Source organism: Dasypus novemcinctus, chromosome 6, assembly GCF_030445035.2.
Source record: "Dasypus novemcinctus isolate mDasNov1 chromosome 6, mDasNov1.1.hap2, whole genome shotgun sequence".
In the NCBI taxonomy this organism is placed as follows: domain Eukaryota; kingdom Metazoa; phylum Chordata; class Mammalia; order Cingulata; family Dasypodidae; genus Dasypus; species Dasypus novemcinctus.
In genome coordinates this window covers 82,088,829-82,109,158 of record NC_080678.1, presented here as the reverse complement: position 1 = coordinate 82,109,158, position 20,330 = coordinate 82,088,829, and the positions used below count along the sequence as shown (strand labels likewise).

The 20,330-nt window shown below is 34.7% G+C and overlaps 1 protein-coding gene and 1 pseudogene across 2 annotated transcripts in view; both read left to right on the top strand.

Annotated features, from left to right (window-relative positions):
• P4HA1 (prolyl 4-hydroxylase subunit alpha 1) overlaps positions 1 to 20,330 on the top strand; it is a 113,358-nt gene that overhangs the window by 67,894 nt on the left and 25,134 nt on the right. The window contains exons 8-11 of one of the 2 annotated variants that reach the window (XM_058299004.1): positions 2,202 to 2,378; positions 5,885 to 5,955; positions 13,862 to 13,965; positions 17,680 to 17,729. In XM_058299004.1, coding sequence (XP_058154987.1) covers positions 2,202 to 2,378; positions 5,885 to 5,955; positions 13,862 to 13,965; positions 17,680 to 17,729 — 402 coding nt within the window. Of the gene's footprint in view, positions 1 to 2,201; positions 2,379 to 4,778; positions 4,850 to 5,884; positions 5,956 to 13,861; positions 13,966 to 17,679; positions 17,730 to 20,330 lie in introns of both variants that reach the window. The other variant, XM_058299005.1, reaches the window with a different exon arrangement.
• Positions 5,968 to 13,852, top strand: LOC131278749 (enolase-phosphatase E1 pseudogene; annotated as a pseudogene).

The following is a 20,330-nucleotide window of genomic DNA, read 5'->3' as shown; positions in this document are numbered from 1 at the left end:
ATGTGTTGGTACATAGTTCTAGAGAGTCAGAGTTTTTTTATATTTAAGGCTATGTGATGAAAATCAGAGTGATTGCATGTAGTAAAGTATGGCAGTATGCCACATCACCTCACTGTAGGTATTATGCTTGATATGCTGCAACTATTAGTAAAACAGCTTTAGAATAAAGTTTGTGAATCATATACTATGACATGCATTTTTAATAATACTGTTCTTTTCATAGACCAAAGAGGCTTATTTTCCAGCACAAAGAATTAGATAAGTTTAAGGGAAATGATAAAGTTTTTTCTTGTACCTTAATGCAAAAGGATTTCAGCATTCTTCAGATAGAAATAGTATACTATTTTAACCCATCCTGTTAGACCTAATGTATTCATCTGTACAATAATCTCTTGTGTTTTCGCTCCTGGTCTACCTAGATAAGCTTCCTTAGTAGCAAAAAGTTTTAATCTATTTAAGAAAATATTCAGAATGAGAAACTTTCAACAGACTTGGCTTTAATATTCATTCTCTAAAATGTGTCTATAAATATCTCTCTTATTTAGTGTTTATGTATTTATAACTGAGAATACCAATTCTTCAGGATATTAATACATAGTGGGCACATACACAAAAAAGTTCCATGGTGAAATAAGTTTGGGTAATGCTTGTTAAACAAAGTTGAAAAGGTTTTTGTTTACCTTTAGGACTTCTCAGAGCATTTTTATGGTAATGCATATTATGGTTATGATATATATTATTTCCCAATATTAATAGATCATGGAACTCTTTTTTTAAGGAATATCATGTTGGGACTAGTATTCAGTTGATTGCAGACGTATGTAGGAGTTATTTAATTGTTGGAGTAAAAACTTTAAAGCATGAACTTTTTGCATAGTGTTTAACTCTTTTACTTTACTACCCATAAACTCAAGCTGGGCTTTACATTTTTATACTGATGACTGTTGACAGCCTAGTGTCTAATAGCAAATAAGTAGATCATAACTGTTGACTCTTTTGACAGTTGGGTGTGTGGGATCCTGGGAGGACATGCTTGCTTTTGCTTTGGGAGCTGACATGCTAACAAAAGTAGTAATACTTTGTTAGAATTAATTTTTAAAAATTTTCGTCTCTTAGTATTTTCAGTATGTGTCCTTTCAAGATAAGAACTGAAATAACTACAGTACCATTATCACACCTATAAAAATTCACAATATTTTATTAATATCATCAAATATCTAAGTAGTATTCAAATTTCCAGTAGTAAACAGATTTTTTTTTATTGCCCTTCAAAACTTTTAAAAAAGAATGCATCAATTAAGTAGAACTATAGGTACAAAGTAGCAGTCTTAATAATTTGCCAGTTTGTTGATGTTGCACATTATATGTCAGCTCTGTCCAAGATGGAGGGAGCATCCATTTTCTCTGAATAGTTAAATTAATTTCATCATCATATAAAAGACTTCTTTGATATAAAGCCTTGGATCTGACTCTAGGTAAGTAAAGTACATGGAAGATAAACATGAATCATTATTTGTTTTAGTATGTTACCTAACAATTAAAACAAAAACTAATATTATTATAACTTTGTAAATATTTTAATCAAGGGAAGAATCAGCTTTGAAATAATTTAGTTGATATAATACATAGATGACTGTAGGGAACTTTTCTGTTGTGTTGACTGTACTGTTTTTGTACCTTCTAATGAAAGCACCTGGTTTCATTGTTTAATAACATCTTTCTTTTTTTCTGAGCTACCCATTTGATCCCTTTTCTCTTAAAAAATCCTTTAAATTTTTGCCATAAGCATTAACTGAAAGATATTTAGGAAAACCTGGTTAGGTTCCTCCTTGCCCCCCTCTTCCCCCACCAAACTTTGTCTTTCTGGGTGCTGCCCAGAGACTTCGTGAAGTTAGGAGCAATGCTAGCCACTCCTTTCATAATTCCATAATCATTTCATTCTTTCTTTCATATTTATAACACCTGAACTTTAGTTTGGTGAGGGAAGGGGTAAAAAAGAAACACTACTTTTATTTTTATTTAAGGCCTCCCATCTTTTCTTCATAAAATTACTCTTACTAATTTACAGAGTACTGTTTCATTAGTATAGCATTCCATATCCTTCCATGTATATGCAAGTATGATTATTGTTCCTTATTGCATAGGCAAGTATTAAAAATATTATTACTCTAATATAGCCATCATTTTTCTTAACTTTATAGACTCCTCGGAGACAGAAAAAACTCTTTTGCCGCTACCATGATGGAAACCGGAATCCTAAATTTATTCTGGCTCCAGCCAAACAGGAGGATGAGTGGGACAAGCCTCGTATTATTCGTTTCCATGATATTATTTCTGATGCAGAAATTGAAGTTGTCAAAGATTTAGCAAAGCCAAGGGTAAATAACTTTTTTCTTTTTCTTCCCTCCTTGGTTTACTCTATTGGTTTTTCCTTTGCAAGATTAAAGAAATGATCATTGATTCAGCAGTAACTCTACAGATAGTTTTAGATTTCATTGCCTCAACATAATGGAGTTCTTAACTAAGCCCTATTTATACCATTTTTTTCCCTCCATTTGTTATCACTACATAGTAAGTAACACATCCTGCAACTTGGGTTTGTTTGATTTTTGTTTGTTTCATTTTAAAAACAATTTATTGAAGTATATCATTCATATATGAACATACATAAACATACCACAAATACCTTGCATTGTTGTGAAACATTTGTTAACAAATTATGAAAGAGCATCATCAAAGTATTACTATTATAGTCTATATCTTACATTTGGTGTACAACTGAGTTTTAAGCACTTAATTATGAAAATTGTAGGTGAGATTTTTATTTATACCTAACAAATTTATGTTTCAGTGGAGTGGGTGAAGCTCAGTGGTACATGATTCCCATGTAAAAGGTCCCTGGTTCAGTCACCCGTACCACCTTAAAACAAAAAACAAAAAAAACCCCCACAAATTTGTGTTTCAATATCTTCTTGAAAAAAATTTTCTTATATTTTGCTGTCTTTTAAAATCATAGAGACTAATCAAAGCCCAACCATTTCTTATCTTCTGTATTTTTATCTGAAGGAGTACTGGAATAGTTTTTATTCCCTTTTCAGCACTAGATAGATTTGGCACAAGCATCATGCTGCTTTAAAATGTTGCCATCATAGTTTTCAAACTGTAACCCACATTCATCTTAAGAAGAAAATTTTAGTGTAAACACATTTCTACAAAGTTAGTGGTTAGCATAAAAATTCCTCTGTGAGAATATGTAAAACCTTACCCTTTATGCCCTTGACTTTTTTCTATGAGCCTGTTTTTAAAACATGGGAGCGGATGTGGCTTAAGTAGTTGAGCACCCACCTACCACATGGAGGTCCCAGGTTTGGTTTCCAGTATCTCCTGAAAAAAACAAAAACAAACAAGCAAAACAAACCAATTCAGGGGCTCTGATGTGGCTCAGTGGTTGAATGCTGGCTACCCACATATGATGTCCCAGGCTCAATCCCTGGCCCCAGGTATATCAAAAAAAAAAAAAAAAAGAAAAGAAAAGAAAAAATTGGTCTTTTTTATTTTTTCTTTAAATTTTAAATTTTGAAATAATTTTTAATTTACAGGACAGATAAAGAAAAAAAACCCATGCATATTTATTTGGTCTTTAATAAGTGAATATTAACTATTGTCACTTAAATAGATTGATGAATAAACATAAGGCAAATATATGAGTTTTTTTTATTATTTAGGGGTTGGCCAGCTTTTTAATAAAACATAAATTATAAATATTTTTTAGGTTTTTAGTACATACAGACTCTGTTACAATTATTCACCTCTGCTGTTGCAGTGCATAACAGCCATAGATAATAGGTAAATTAATGAGTGTGGGTATATTCCAATAAAACTTTATTTTCAAAGATAGGCAAAGGCCAAATTTGACTTGTGGGCCATATTTTACTGACCCTTATTATATCATGAAGGTTGATTTATATGGATATCTATACTGAAGAATAAAGTTAAAGAATTTTTAAAAGTTTTATTACTTTTCCAAGTTGGTACTTTTTAATTTTTACTAAACAAAGATTATCTTATTAATAGAAAAGATTGACTAATATGTATGGGTGCTCTTCAAGGGAATTTTTATATATATATTCTGCTAAGCAGAATACTACTTATAATTATTTCATATTCCGTTATTTTCTTTTGGTTCCTATAAACCCAGTAAACCAAAAATCTTGGTAGAATATTCAGTAATTTCAGCTTGGACATCAAGTCTTATATCTGGGTTTGGAGGCCACAGTCTTCAAAGGGGATGCCTCCGTCTGGATGTTTTTGATCAAGAAATCCAATTGCAGTAAAAATTTCATACTCTCTTCTTGTTGTTAACCTCAGAATCATCCTTCCATTTTAAAAAAAGTTTTTGAAATCATTATCTTGCCTCCACCTCTTTCTTACAGTGTTTAAAACTCACAAGTTCTTTTCATCTGTCTTTGTATTAAGTACGAGATTATTTCACTTTATAATTGAGTAGATATTTTGATGGAGAAAAGATTGACGTTAAAATGAAAACTGAATAACATTAACCTTTGCAAACAGTTCCTTCACTAAACCATTAAAATTTTTAAAAATGAAAACCTAAAAAATCAATTGGTTTTCAAGGCTCAACACAAGGTGACTGGAAGTGTATGGAGTTATTTTCTCTTTTAGCTTCCTTTGTAAAAACACCTAAATTCTGACTGGTTGCATAAATATGATTCATTTTTTATTTTGTAATGCAACTATTTTGATGGTTGGCTTCACAGCTGAGGCGAGCCACCATTTCAAACCCAATAACAGGAGACTTGGAGACGGTACATTACAGAATTAGCAAAAGGTAAGAGATGTGTATGCTGCATACTTTGCCCTCTATTGAGTGTTTTGTACATCCAACAGGAATTTTATTATTCATTTAAGGAAAGTAGATCATTTTCAGTCTCCAGCTTGAGTCACCTCCCTATTTGTATATGCATGGATAAACTGCTTTGTGTTTCACAGGTCTTTCCCTTTAACTAGAAGTTCTGTTTCAAGTCTTTAATTGGTCTATTATTTTAGGAATTAATATGCTGCTTTGCATCTTTCTTCAGATCAGGTGTCAGATATGCAGGAAATTACCTCATACTTGCTTTCTTTTTCTTTTTTCTTGGCCAAGGGGAGGAAAAAAAGAAAAAGCAGCAGGCTGGATTAATCTGGGAGTAGTCTTTATTTATGCAATTTTATTACACTCATAAATGCTGCAGTGAATTCACATCATCCTTCATGGTTGTGTTGGCATTTGTTTATATGTCTTGTAAAATGCCATTGTCATTATGGAGTAATCTGTATTCCTCTTGTTGAGGTTTTTTGTTTGTAAAAAAATCTGCTGACTTAAAACTTGGCAATGGGAAAGATAGGGTTGTGCTCTGAGCTCAGTCTTCCAAATGCTATTACTTATAAACTTAGTTACCTTTTACTTTGCCTAAGACTTCAAAATAGTTATATCTTGGTGAAATTTTTAAAAAATGAATTTAAGGAGGATAGTATTCTTTTTTCAAAATATTTAAAAGAACATTTAACTTCTAGATCTTGAGAAAGTGCCTGTGAAACATAGTGCTATAAATCATTTACATCCAACTTCAGATGATTTTATTTTTAAAAAAAGTGAAAGGACAATAAATCTAAAAAATCTGTCAAACTATTTTCTCTTGATTTGGAAGTGGCTGTTTTTATTGCCAACTTTTCTAAATGTTTTTGCTGATTTGAAATTGTTACCAACCATCCAGAACAATCTGAACCCTTCCAATCACCTGTGGCTTGGCAAAACAAAATGACCCAAAACGTTAAATTGCCTGCTACTAGAATAAGTCCTTGTCCTTTCTCTTTTTTTTTGTAGCTGAGCCGAGCTACAGTACATGACCCTGAGACTGGAAAATTGACCACAGCACAGTACAGAGTATCTAAGAGGTAAGGGAGTAATGGAGAGAATTTTAGTCAATTTGGACCATCTTTTTTCTTGAGAATCTAATTTTCACAAAACCCATGATTTGATTTTAAAGACCCAGGCTCTTAGTTACAGGTATTTGATAATTTCTCTGCATGAGTTTTCATATGGAGTAATCAAACAGAGTTAGTTATGAGACAGTTAAGAGATCTTTCCAAAGTAATGCATTAGATTACAAAATGCCTGCTGAGGCTCTCCAATCCCTAACTGATAAATAAAGTTGTGTTCTCCCAATGAAGTAAGAGAAAGTTCCCACTCTTCATAGAATATAGAACATAGAACAATAATTTAGCCTCTGTAGTAAAGCAAGGGTTTAAAAATCCCTTGGTTACCCAGTAACTACAGATAGGTATCGAGAAAGGGAATGTTTTGATTGACTACATATTAAATCCTTTGCAAGTCAAATATTTTCAAATTCTTTGCTTTCACCAGCAAACCACTGCTCTTGGATAAGAATGGAATGAAATGGAAGTGGAAATTCAAGGGGAAAAAAAAGAATGTAAAATTTCCAAATGTTAAAAAATATTTTTCCATTCTTTTAAGTAGATGATGGTGGGCATAAAATCATCATGGTATTTAGATTCCACTGGATACATTTAAAAGCAGTCATTTAAAAAATTACCAATATTTGCAATATGTCAGAACTAAATCCTTTTGAAATTATTTAAATGATGAAAAATTTTAGTTGTCAACTGAAAAATTGTGCAAAAGAGTAATTTTAAGAGTAAAGTATTTTAGGGGCTATTCAGGCAAAAATTTTTGAAAATTACTGCTGTAAGTCATAGCACAAGTACTCTGAGGGCTGAACAGAATGCCTTGATTCAACAGTTTCTTATTCTTTTAGGGCAAAGCTATATGTCTGTCATATATTAATTTTAAACATCACCCCCTTCTCCATATATCCTGATTTCATAATTGTCTTTGCCCTGTTCCGCTACCTCCCCCTACCCCAAATAGAAGACAAGAAGAAAGTTTAGATTTTCTATAATATGATTTTGAGTTTAATCATGGGAGCTTTTGTCATTAAGGACTACTAATAGATGTTAGGGATTCACAGTTGTATAGACATGTTTTGAGATGTGATTTATGGTGTTTCTGAGCTTAGATTTAACTCTTTTAAGTTAAGCTTATGCTAAGTTTTCATTCTATTACAGAACCTCATTCATATCTAAAAAAGTTGAATCTCTTACCTTTATAAAAAACAAAACTTAAACTATTATATACTTTTTCAGAGAATATTGCATGGTTTCAGACATGTTTACTACCATAAGATATGTATCTAACTTCATCAAATTCGGATGATTTCATGAAGTAAATTTCATCCACTAAGCTTATTAGAAGTCATTTTTTGGAAATTTTCTACATAGGCAATAGAACTTTTGAAGAAATATCCAGCCCATAGAGCCATTGGATTCTTGCCAATAAGACAGAAAAAATTATGGTTGGAAAGATGATCTACAAATGTTTTTTCCTTAATAACTAAATATTTTTAAACATTCCAAATTTATGTTCAAAATATTCTAGATTTATACTCTGAGAAACAAGTTTATTGGGTTTTTGAGAAAGGCACAACCGTACTTTATATTATATATTGCAGCTGAAGACGCTTAGCCAATATCATCAGAGTATTCAGAAGACTCTGAATAACACCAAAATGAATTCATACAATTTTAGCTTCGGTGTGTGTGCCTGTGGGTGTGTGCACAACCTGTGTATGTTTAAAACAGCCTAGTAAAAAAGATATTATATAGTACAGTGAGTGTAATCTTTTAATGGAAAATTGTCCAATAGACCTTTTAAAAATACATGTTGAAAGAGAGGTCTTAACTGTTGGTCAAAGAATTTGCTGCATAAAATAACCAGTGTAGTTTATATTTAACAAATAAAAATAAAGTTTTTACTATTTTGAGAATTAATAGCTATACCAAGACAGTTTATACCAAGTCACTACAAATGTGAATTTTGAAGACTCCTGCAAGTGAAATAAATGAACAGTTTGTTTCCTTTATAAATATATCTGAAAAAGCAATTTCAAATGCAAAATGAAAGAGAATTTATGTGGTCTGATGTCAGTAGTAATTTAATCCCATTTGCTCTGGGAAACATCTCTGTTTTGAAAGTATCAGAAGGGAATTCCAAATGTCTGTATTTTGAGAAATTTCTAAGTGGTTGCATCTCTTTTGTGGAAGTAGAAATGTGCTTGATCCAGCATTCAATCAAATTGAATTTTCCTTGGGCAAAATATGTATGGAAATCCTTACCTGTTTAAAAATAAAAAAACCTAAAAAGTTTTTATTTACTTTATTGGCCATCTGTGACCTTTTGGCAAATCATCTTGTCTTGTCTATCATTAAAAAAAACTAGAAAATTTATTATAGTTTGCTAATGGAGAAGCTAATCATTTTTAATAACATGGGCTGGATCAGAGAAATGGGATTTCAGTTTTAGTGGGTTTTTTTGGTGTCTCATTTTTAAAAGTAGTTTAATTGAGATATTCACATACTGGAATTTTAGTTTTTGAAAGGTAAATACTGTTATAGGCTCTGAAAAGACAGTTTAGTTATATGAGCTCATAAGATCTAGTTATGGGAAGGGGATTTGGCCTAATGGATAGGGCCTCCGCCTCCCACATGGGAGGTCCAAGGTTCAAACCCAAGGCCTCCTAACCCGTGTGAGGAGCTGGCCCATGCGCAGTGCTGATGTGCGCAAGGAGTGCCCTGCAATGCAGGGGTGTCCCCCACGTAGGGGAGCCCCACGTGCAAGGAGTGCGGCCCTCAAGGAGAGCCTGCCCCATGCAAAAAAAAAAAACACAACCTGCCCAGGAGTGGTGCCACACACACGGTCAGCTGACACAGCAAGATGACACAACAAAACAAGACACAGATCCTGAGTGCTACTGACAAGAATACAGGTGGACACAGAAGAACATACAGTGAATGAACAGAGAGAGCAGATAACGGGGGGGAGGAGGGGAGAGACATAAATAAAAAAAGATCTTTAAAAACAAACAAAAAAGATCTAGTTAAAGTAAGATAAATAATGATGAATGCAGGGAGTAGATGTAGCTCAAGTGGTTGAGCACCTGCTTCCCATCTATGAGGTGCTGGGTTCGATCTGTCATGCCTTCTTAAAACAAAAATAAACAACAAGTACCTCACAAAAACAAAAACAACAAACAAACGAAAAAACCAACTTGAGGGAGCCAGTGTAGCTCAGTAGTTGAGTGCTGGCTTCCCATGTACAAGGTCCCAGCTTCAATCCCTGGCCCTGGATCCTCAAAAAAAAAAAAGATATATGCAGATAAGCAATCTATCTACAATGGTAGAAAAAGCTTTTTTTGATTCTGGTGGGATATTTTTGGAGGTGGTTTTAAAATTTTTTTACTCTGAAGTAGTGATTTTCTACAATATATTCTATTTAAGACTTAATTTATTTATGTTAATAAGGAACAAAGATGATGTAAAGAAATAATATTTAAACAAATGTTCATTTTTACATGTGTGTGGAAACAACCAGATTGGTTCTACCTAGAACTGATCAGAATTGGGAGAAAAAAGTTTTTGGTGTAGTTATTAACTAGATCCTTTATGACAATAAAGTTCTTTGATTCCTCTCTTTCTGCTACACTGAGGGATTATATCTAGCCAGTCTCTATAAATTTGCAAGAGATCACAGGGTGAAATAATTATCATAAAGTAGAATAAATCTTGGATTACTTCTAAGAACTTTTCAGGGTGCATTCAATTCATTTGACAAATATGTATTGAGCATCTACTATGTGACTTTAACTCTGTAGTAGGTTCTGTGGATACAGTGAGAAGCAAAATGAGGCAGAATTTATATGTATTAGGAAGTGGTAGTCAAATGAAAGTGATAAGACTTGATCAAATAATATAAGTTAATATAAAATTATTACTGTGAAAATGGCACAAAGGAAGGATACAGTTTTATAAAAATAGGAGGGGGAAGTGGGCTTGGCCCAGTGGTTAGGGCGTCCGTCTACCACATGGGAGGTCCGCGGTTCAAACCCTGGGCCTCCTTGACCCGTGTGGAGCTGGCCCATGCGCAGTGCTGATGCGCGCAAGGAGTGCCCTGCCACGCAGGGGTGTCCCCCACGTAAAGGAGCCCCATGCGCAAGGAGTGTGCCCCATAAGGAGAACTGCTCAGCACGAAAGAAAGTGCAGCCTGCCCAAGAATGGTGCTGCACACACGGAGAGCTGACACAACAAGATGACGCAACAAAAAGAAGCACAGATTCCCATGCCGCTGACAACTACAGAAGCAGACGAAGAAGACTCAGCAAATAGACATAGAGAACAGACAACCAGGGTGGGGAGGGAAGGGGAGAGAAATAAATAAATAAAAACAGGAGGGTGGCAGCCTTCTCCACTTATTTTCTTCAGCATGCTTTGTGCCACCATTCTCCCCTTATCACTAGGCCAATCCTCAAAGTAACATTTGGCAGGGAAATGGTTGTACTTTCTGTTCTTGCTAATGTCACTGTTATCCTTTTAGATATCAGAGTACCACAACCTGGATTGCTTTTATGAAAGGCATTTTATTTCCTTACATCAAAGAAACTGTTGAAGAATATCTGTGACACATTGGGAAGAGGAGCACCAGTTTTTGAGGAAACAAGAAGAGGTTTCCCACCTGAATGGGGCTTTCTGAAATCTGCAACATTTGAGAATAGGGTGTATGACCTGCAACAGATGATCCAGACTGTGGTGTATATTATATGTACTGGCAGATGTTTCAGGACTATAAGACCACTCTGCTGAAACAGCTGCAGGACCACATATGGAGGTGGCATTCATAGCTGGGTCATGATAGAATTCTTTGAGATTGTAGTTTCAGCAGTCAGGAAATGGAGAAATTGGAATGAAGGTATACATTCTTCAGGGAGTGCAGAGGCACAGAAACTTATTTGGGTATCTCCTGAGGGAGATATTCTTGAGCTTGTTGATGGTTACTTTGATACCAAGATTAGAACAAGTAGAGAGTTACCAGAAGATTGCACACAGCATTGGGTATTCAACTAATAATATCCTGTTCCTCACAGAGGATACTCTAGATACCAGTGCTGCCAAGGAATCCCAGGATATAACTGTGGTGGTGAGACCTGGCAATATTGGATTAACAGATCATGATTACTATAGCCTTCTCCTATCCTTCAAGTTTACCTGCTTTCCTCAGCCTAGAGAAGGATTTCTAAGGAAGAGCATAACTGTTCCTCGTGGAGTTGTCCCTGCAGTCTAGCTTTATTCCGATAGTAGAAGTTAACTTAAGAGTACATAATATATATAAACACATGTGTATACAAGTATATATGTGTATAATCACATTACTTTCCACAGGCATGTAAGTAAAAAAAATTTCAGTTCTGTGATATGGAAACTTATTTAAAATTTTTGTATAGAAATTGTTTGGAACCACAACTCTAACCATTAAGTGAGGGCAAAGTGTAGTCCATAGAAGAGGTTAATAAAACATAGATCAAATGTGTCTTGTTTATCAGATCATATACCAAACTGGGAAGCTGGTTTTGAGAAGTTACTCAGAATCCTTGCTATTTTAAAAACTGGAAGTATTTCAAAGGCTAATTCCTAATGATAATTCATTGGCCGTATTATGAGAGGATAAAACTTAGATGAGAACAGCTGCATTTCTCAATATTTGCCTCCCTATATATAAAAGACAAAGGTATTTGCTTTTGTTCCAAAAGAGAGAAAGATGGGGAAAGAAAACTCATTTTAGTCTTGAACAATCAAATATATGTTACTTAAGAAGAAACTTGCTAATCACTGGTATCCACATCAAATAATTGTCTTACCAATGAAAAAGATGCATTGATGTAACAGGTAAAATGGAGATGTCGTTCTTAATATTTAATGAAATACTCTTAATCCTCTCAGTTGTTATCATTATAGATTTTATAGTTGTATAGTTGCCTTTCTAACTACTACTAAGCTTAGTGTGTGAAAATGTTAATTGTTCTTTTTTAAAAAAAGTTGATGAAATCAACCTTAAGCTCAAGAGGAGCCCTAAATGTAATATTTTCCACTGAAGTGAATGTGAGAAGTATAAATTTTATAACATCATTATTTTTCCTGGTTTAATTCTAATAGGATGTCGTGTCAATTTCAGGTTGTGATTAATAAAAACATTTTCTTCTTAACATATTAGGAAGCTTTGGTCTAGTCTGGCAGAGTAGGAGGGGTCAAAGAAAACTTTGAAGTAATGACTAAGGTGATATCCTTAGTCACTTTGCAATATGAAAAAGAATATTCTTGGCAGAGAGAAAAGCATATGTACTAGCCTTATGGTTACAGGAAACATGTTCTTGAGGAGCACTGCGAGGCAGGCAGAATATAGTAGCAGAAGCTATAAAGGAGACGAAGATGTCAGCCAAAGAGACTGAAGAAATACCTGGAGAATAAATATTTGAGGAAAAGAATTTCAAGAGGAATGAACATTGTCAAATGTTACTGAAAGAGCAAACACAACGAGAATTAGAAAATGGCAGTTAGGTTTAGTAGCACAGTAGGGTTATGGATGACAGCAAGAGCAGTTTTGATGGACTGATTCAAGACTAAAGCTAGATTGGACTGGATTGGGAGGGGGAAAAGTCTGTGAGGAGATGGACTTGAAGAGGAAGGAGACAGAGCTGGGGGAAAGAATTTTTAATGTTTTTTTGATGGAGAGACTTATACCCAGTTAAAAACTTTGGCAAGAATGATTGAAAAGGAGAGGTTGATTATAAAGATAAAGAAGGGATAATCAATGATTTATGGTTCCTGAGGTAATGGAACCTAAGAACTTACATAATAGATAGTTGCGTGTCACCTTTATCTAATCCCATAACATTTTCATCACCTCAAAAAGAAAGTTCATACCCATTAGTGGTTATGCCCCATTTTTACAGTCCGTTTCCCTAGAAACCACTAATAGCTCTATCTCTATGGATTTGCCGCTTCTGGATGTTTCATATAAATGGAATCACACAATATGTGACCTCTTAATTATATACCTGGGAGTGGAATTACCAGGTCATATGTAACTCTTTAACTTTTTGAGTAACTGCCTAACTATTCTCCAAAGTGACTGCACCACTTTACATTCCCACCAGCAGTGTATGAGGGTTCTAATCCTGTCACATCCTCATCAACACTTACTGTCTTTTCTTAAAAAGCAGTTTTATCGAGATAGATTGACATACTATACAATCCATCCAAAGAGTACATTCAGTGGCTTTTAGTATAATCACAGTGTTGTGCGTTCATCACCACAAAAAATTTTAGAACAATTTCATTACTCCAAAGAGAAAAAGTCCACACACCTTTGCAGTCACCTCTCAGTCCCTTGTCTCTTTTTTATCATAGCCATGCTAGTGGGTGTGTCTGGGTACCTTTTTAAAACTTACCTTTATTTAAACAAATAATACATGAATTTTTTCCTTACAAAAAATATTTTTATTATATATATATCAAACTAAAGTTCCTATGACCTATACCTCATTTAGTTCTGTGCCCTACCCAGAAAGAATAGCTGTTTTCAGTTTGGTTTGTATCTTTCCAGAACTTTTTAAAACTCTCAATGTAGATAAGACTTAAATAGCCCCTTTATAGCAAGTTAATTGTTTTCATGAAAATTCTCTATAATAAATGAGATTATCATGGTGTTTTAAAATTTCCAGTCTCTAACTGGAGAGTATGACATCTTTAAAAAAATTACAACAATCATTAGTAAAATTAAATGTCTTTAGTGAAGGCTTATTGCCCTAATATTTGGCTTTTTAAATTACAGCTATTGGTCTTCATGCATTGAAACATTATCATTATTAAACTAATATTTTCTTCTTGGTCTTAGTGCCTGGTTGTCTGGCTATGAAAACCCTGTAGTATCACGAATCAATATGAGAATACAAGATTTGACGGGATTAGATGTTTCTACAGCAGAGGAATTACAGGTAGGTAATCACATTTTCCTAAGTTATGTTATCACATATTCTTAAATTATATTTATACTTCTTTAAGAGATGCTTCAGATGAGATTTTCTGTCACTATACCCCAGTTTGCCTGGTGCTTTGGGGCTGTGAAAGTAACCGTGCAACTGAAACAGTGCTAAGTGATCTTAATAGTCAGTGAAAACAATTATGATTGTTCTGTGACCTTTAAGGTGTTTTGTCAAAATGTTAGAAACTACTATTTGATATTTCTAGCTTTTTATCTGTTTTTTATAGTCATCTTAGTGGATGTGAAGTGTTACCTCTTTGTGGTTCCAATTTGCATTTCCCTGTTGGTCAGTGATGTTGAGCATTTTTTATGTGCTTATTAGCCATTTGTTGTATATTTTCTTTGAATAAATGTTTTCAAATCCTTGTTCATTTTTGACTTGAGTTATTCCTGTCTTTATTGTTGAGTTGTAAATGTCCTTTACATGGTCTGGATACTAGACTCTTATTAGATACATGATTTGCAATTTTTTCCCCTTTCTGTGGATTGTCTTTTCACTTTCTTGTGTCTTTTGAACCCCGTAAGTTTTTTTGTTTTTTTGTTTTAATATTCCCTCCTTCTCCCCATTCCTCTCCCCTTGCCCTGCTGTTTTTGCTGTCTATATCTATTCACTGTGTGATCTTTTGTACCTGTTTCTCTTTTTGGTCTTCTCTTCTCATTTTTTCTCCTCTAGGATTCACCAGGATTCAATCCTGGGGACCTCTGATGTGGAGAGAGGTTCCCTGTTAGCTGCGCCACCTCGGTTCCTGGTTTCTGCTGTGCTTCACCTTGACTCTCCCCTTCGTCTCTCTTTTGTTGCGTCATCATCTTGCTGTATGACTCACTTGCATGGGCACTGGCTTGTCACGTAGGGACTGGCTTGCCACGTGGGGACTGGCTCACCACATAGGCACTGGCTCACCGTGCAAGCATGCTTTCTCTTCTTTTTTTTCACAGGTAGGCCCCAGGGATCAAACCTGGGTCCTCCCATATGGTAGGCAGAAGCCCTATCCCTTGAGGCACATGTGCTTCCCCATAAGTTTTTTTGATGAACTCCGTTTTATCTGATTTTTCTTTCATTTCTTGTGCTTTAGATGTAGTATCTAAGAAACCATTGCCTAATCCAAGGTTACAAAGATTTACACTGTGTTTTCTTCTAAGTGCTTTTATAGTTTTTATCTCTTATATTTAGTTCTTAGTTCATTTTGAGTTAATTTTTATTAATGGTATGAGGTAGGTTTGCAATTTCATTCTTTTCCATGTAGATATCCAATTTTCCCAGCACCATTTGTTGAAAAGGCTATTCATTCTCTGTTGAATTATCTTGGCAATTACATGTAATTAAAAAATTAGAAATATTGAGAATTAAAGTGTTTCATTTCTTTGTAAAAACTTATCAAGAGTGGTCTGAACAGTTCTTGACTTCTTATCACCTAGCTTATACAAGTGAGCATCTTTTCTATTCAGTAAATTGTCATATTCCTTTTTAAGTTTGTCTCAGACTCCAGTAGGTTATCCTTTGAACTTTCAATGTTGCAAAATATCCCTGAGAGTTCTTAACTGTGAAATTCTGGCATCACTTCCTCTAGGACATCTTAATCCTTTTCATCACAATTCCTTTCCTCATTTATGTCAATAAGTTCTCCTTCACCAGGTTCTTGTGGCTTCATATTTAGAGGCTCTGATAGTGACAGAACCAACATTCCCCCTTTCAGTTATTTCTTCTGTATCTTCATTTACATTAGATTTGAATATCATGTCCAGCATTTTCACTTTCCTTTGCTGTACTTTCATCTTTATGGCCAATTTCCAGTTTTGTAAAACATCATATGGATGTCACTGGGTGACAAGGAGGCAACACAACTGCAGACTTGCTGTCTGTGCGTGAACTGAATAACTGATGCACAGGGACCAATGACCTACAGACTTTAAAGAAGTGACGTAATTGGTCCCTGATCATGATGTGCATCTATTTGTGTGTAGTGATTTGTAGACTGAAGAGTGAGCAGCAAAATTTGTACTTTATTTACTTTATGTAATTATGTAATCACTTATAGTTACTATACTGAAATTTGAACTGTGTTGTTGGAGGGCTGGTACTATTTAATTAAACCATGGTAACTGAAACTTGTACATACAGGAACTTTGTGAAGCAGGACTGCCTGTATTTAAATTTGCCTAATTAAGTTATTTCTTACATAGTAATATGCAACTTCCTTAGTATTCATATGATTATCAAACTCTTTGATGTGTCATTGGGGCTGTTTTTACCCTTGTGATAAAATTAGAATAGAATAGACTAGTAAATGGGAGAAATATGTCTCTCTGTCAAAGTGAAAAACCTAAAAATGAAACATATTTTTGGATATTTACAGATGTCTTAAATTCTTTACCATGACATTTTCCTGCTACCTTTTTTCTTCCTTAATCTGTGTTTACCCTAACCTGCCTAACCTTTACAGGGTTTTTCAAGCTAATTAATATAATTCTGCTTAATAGGCCAAAGGAAAGTATCCGGAGTAGTAATAATTTATATATGATTTGGACTTGGCTGTGGGCAACACTCTTTGAATTACATTCTTCTTTCTTTTGTTAACATTTTGTCATTGGGATGGAGGGAGGGAGTTAATAAAGTGTATTTTCCTCATTTTACAAATAAGAAAACATTATATTTAAAATTACATACATTATAACTAAGAGAGCTGGAACTTCAAAGCAGACCAAAGGTTTTTCTCCCTTCATTTTGCTACCTTTTTTTTTTTTTAAAGATTTATTTTTTATTTATTTCTTCTCCCTTCCCCCCTAACCCCCCCCCCCCATTGTCTGCTCTCTCTGTCCATTTGCTATGTGTTCTTCTTTGTCCGCTTCTGTTGTTGTCAATGGCACAGGAATCTGTGTTTCTTTTTGTTGCATCATCTTGTGTGTCAGCTCTCCGTGTGTGTGTGGTACCATTCCTGGGCAGGCTGAACTTTCTTTTGTGCTGGGAATCTCTCCTTATGGGGCGCATTCCTTGTGCGTGGGGCCCCCCTACGCAGGGACACCCCTGCGTGGCAGGGCACTCCTTGCGCGCATCAGCACTGCGTGTGGGCCAGCTCCACACGGATCAAGGAGGCCCAGGGTTTGAACCGCGGACCTCCTGTATGGTAGACGGACGCCCTATCCACTGGGCCAAGTCCACTTCCCTATTTTTGCTACCTTTTATAGTAGGACATTGCCATTAACAACTGAAGTTGTTAGGCACAGTAATGATTAAGCAGGTGTTAATGTCTTCCATTTTTCAATTTAGCAGGAAAAAAATGTTTAGGAAAAGGAACTTTAATGAAGTATATTGCAAGTTGCTAGCACTTTGGGAATTGGAAAACATGAGTCTTGATTTAAATTCCAAAGGAATGTGTTCAGTGAAATAAATTGTAGATATCCCAATTTTAGTTTGTTTTAGGGGAAAATGTGTCACTCAAACATTTGCTAAAGAAGAGCATATTAACTAAGTTTCTAAAATAGCATACAGTATTTATCCTTAGTTCTTCATCCCTGTTCTTAGAAATTCTCATTGATTTTAAATACTTTGTCTCTCATTTCTCTAGAAGTACCTGACCATAATATAAACAGGCTATAAAAGGGGGCGAATCGATTTTTGGATTAGTAGTCCTTATAGTTCTTTCGTTCATGCATTGTTTCTCTCCTTCAGGTAGCAAACTATGGAGTTGGAGGACAGTATGAACCACATTTTGACTTTGCACGGGTAAGTAAAAAGAACGGAGAACCTAAGAAATCCACTCATTTGCATGACGTGTTGTCTTGTTCTTTAAAATTAAAAATCTATAGCCTATGGTTAAAAAAAAATCATAGCCTATTTGGTATTTGTGGGAGTCTGGGAAGCCTTTTTAACAGTAAAAACACCTACAGTGAGAAAATAACATGCCTTTCAATACATTGATGAGCCTAGAAGAAAGTAAAGGAAATTCCCCCAAACAAATTGGAAAAATAAAACCTAAGGACTAAAATTAGAGAGTTAGTCGAGGAGACTGATAATAAATGGTACTTCCAGGAACCTAGAGCTTTGGGGATTAACAGCCTATGTGGGGAGCTGCCCCTATGCAGGCTGCTGAACCTGAGGTCTCTGCACAAGCCTAGGTCTCCAAAAAGATTACAACTTCCGTGAAAGAAATAATGACTTGAAAATCTGCTTTGAGGCAGGATACTTAAGGACAGATGTCTTTTACAGTCTAGCTAGGATGTGAGGGGGATTTCTTCTGGGAGTTTGAAATTATAGGCCTGCTTTCACAAAAATCTGGGATTTGAAGGAAAAGTTAATTTATCTGATATTAACATTATATAACATTTGTTCAGTTTCAAAGAAAAACAGTCTTATATATGCAATATTACCCATATTCTTATTTCACATGAGGATTTACTATGCTATGTAGTCCCATGGTCCATTTCTTAACTTCCCTTTTAGTAAAGTATGTGACCTTAAATTTCCCTTGCAACCACTGTGAAATACCTATATAATAGCACTGCTAGTTACCAACATTTGTTATGCTTCCACCTTTTCTAATTATTTCCGAAGATTAACACACATCCTTTTTACCAGTTCTGCATAAGTTAACCCTCAGCTTTCCATTCTCTAACCTCATTCTATTTTCTTGCGACCCATATTCAAATTAGTAAAGCCATAAGATTACACAGTGTATTATATTTAGTTCATAGTAGCACAGTCATACAGTGTTTGTTCTTTTGTGCCAGCTTGCTTCACTCAGCATATCCTTCAGGTTCATCCATGTTGGCATATGTTTTACAACTTCATTTCTTCTTATAGCTGTATAATATTCCATCTTGTATATACACCACAGTTTGTTTATCCATTCAATGGGTGATGGACATCTGGGTTGTTTCCATCTTTTGACAATCATGAATAACGCTGCTATGGACTTTGGTGTACAGATATCTGTTGCTGTCACTGCTCTGTGTTCTTCTGGATATATACCCTGTAGTGATATTGCTGGGTAACATGGCAAATCTGTATTCAACTTCTAGGAACTGCTAAACAGTCCTCCACAGTGGCTGTACCATACTACCTTATAACCACAGTGAATAAGCATTCCTATCTCTCCACATCTTCTCCAACACTTGTAGTTTTCTGTCCTTTTAATAGTGGCCATTCTAATGGATGTGAAATGATACCTCATTGTAGCTTTGTTTAGCATTTCCCTAATCACTAGTGATGTTGAACATTTTTTCATGTGATTTTTTGCAATTTGTATTTCTTCTTCAGATAAATACCTATTCAAGTCTTTTGCCCATTTTCCAATTGGGTCGTTGTCTTTTTATTTTATTGTTGAGCTGTAGCATCTCTTTATATATCGTGGATATTAAACCCTTATGATTTCCAAATATTTTCTCCCACTAAGTCAGATACCTTTTCACCCTTTTGACAGAGTCTTTTGAGGTGCAAAAGTGTTTAATTTTGAGGATGTCTCATTTATCTATTTCATTCTTTTGTTGCTCATGCTTTATGTGTAAGATCCAAGAAACCACCACCTACCACAAGATCCTTAAGATGTTTCCGTACAATATATTCTAGTAGTTTTATGGTTCTGGCTTTTATATTTAGGCCTTTGGTCCATTTTGAGTTGATTCTTGTATAAGGAATGACATAGGGATCTTCTTTCATTCTTTTGATTATGGATATCCAGTTCTGCCAGGACCATTTGTTGAAGAGAATGTTTTGTCCTGTTAACATTGGCTTGATAGGTTTGTCAAAAACCAGTTGGCCCTACAGGTGAGGGTTTATTTCTGGACTCTGAATTCTATTCCATTGATCTATGTGTCCATGCTGCTTTGACCACTGTAGCTTTGTAATATGTTTCGGTCAGAGAGTTAAAGTCCTCCAACATCATTCTTAGTTTTTAGAATTCTTTTGGCTGCTCAGTATACTTTCCCTTCTAAATAAATTTGGTAAATGCCTTTTCTATTTCTGTGAAGTAGGCACAATTTTTTAAAAACAAATCAGTTTTGTTGCTACATATTAATAAAGCATACAATTTATCGTGTACACTCAATGGTATTTGGTATAATCACATAGCTGTGCATTCATCACTTCAATCATTATTAAAGCATTTTCATTATTTCAATAAAAATAAACAAAAAACAGACAAAGAAAATTCCTCACATCTCAATATCTCTGTTTCCTCTCCTGTACATAGCTGCTGTTTCTGGCTATTCTTGCACAATTATTTATTTATTAAGCAATTTTATTGAGATATATTCACATACCATATGATCTATCCAAAGTGCATAATCAATGACTTTTTTTTTAGCTGTTAAAAAGTCTTTTATTATA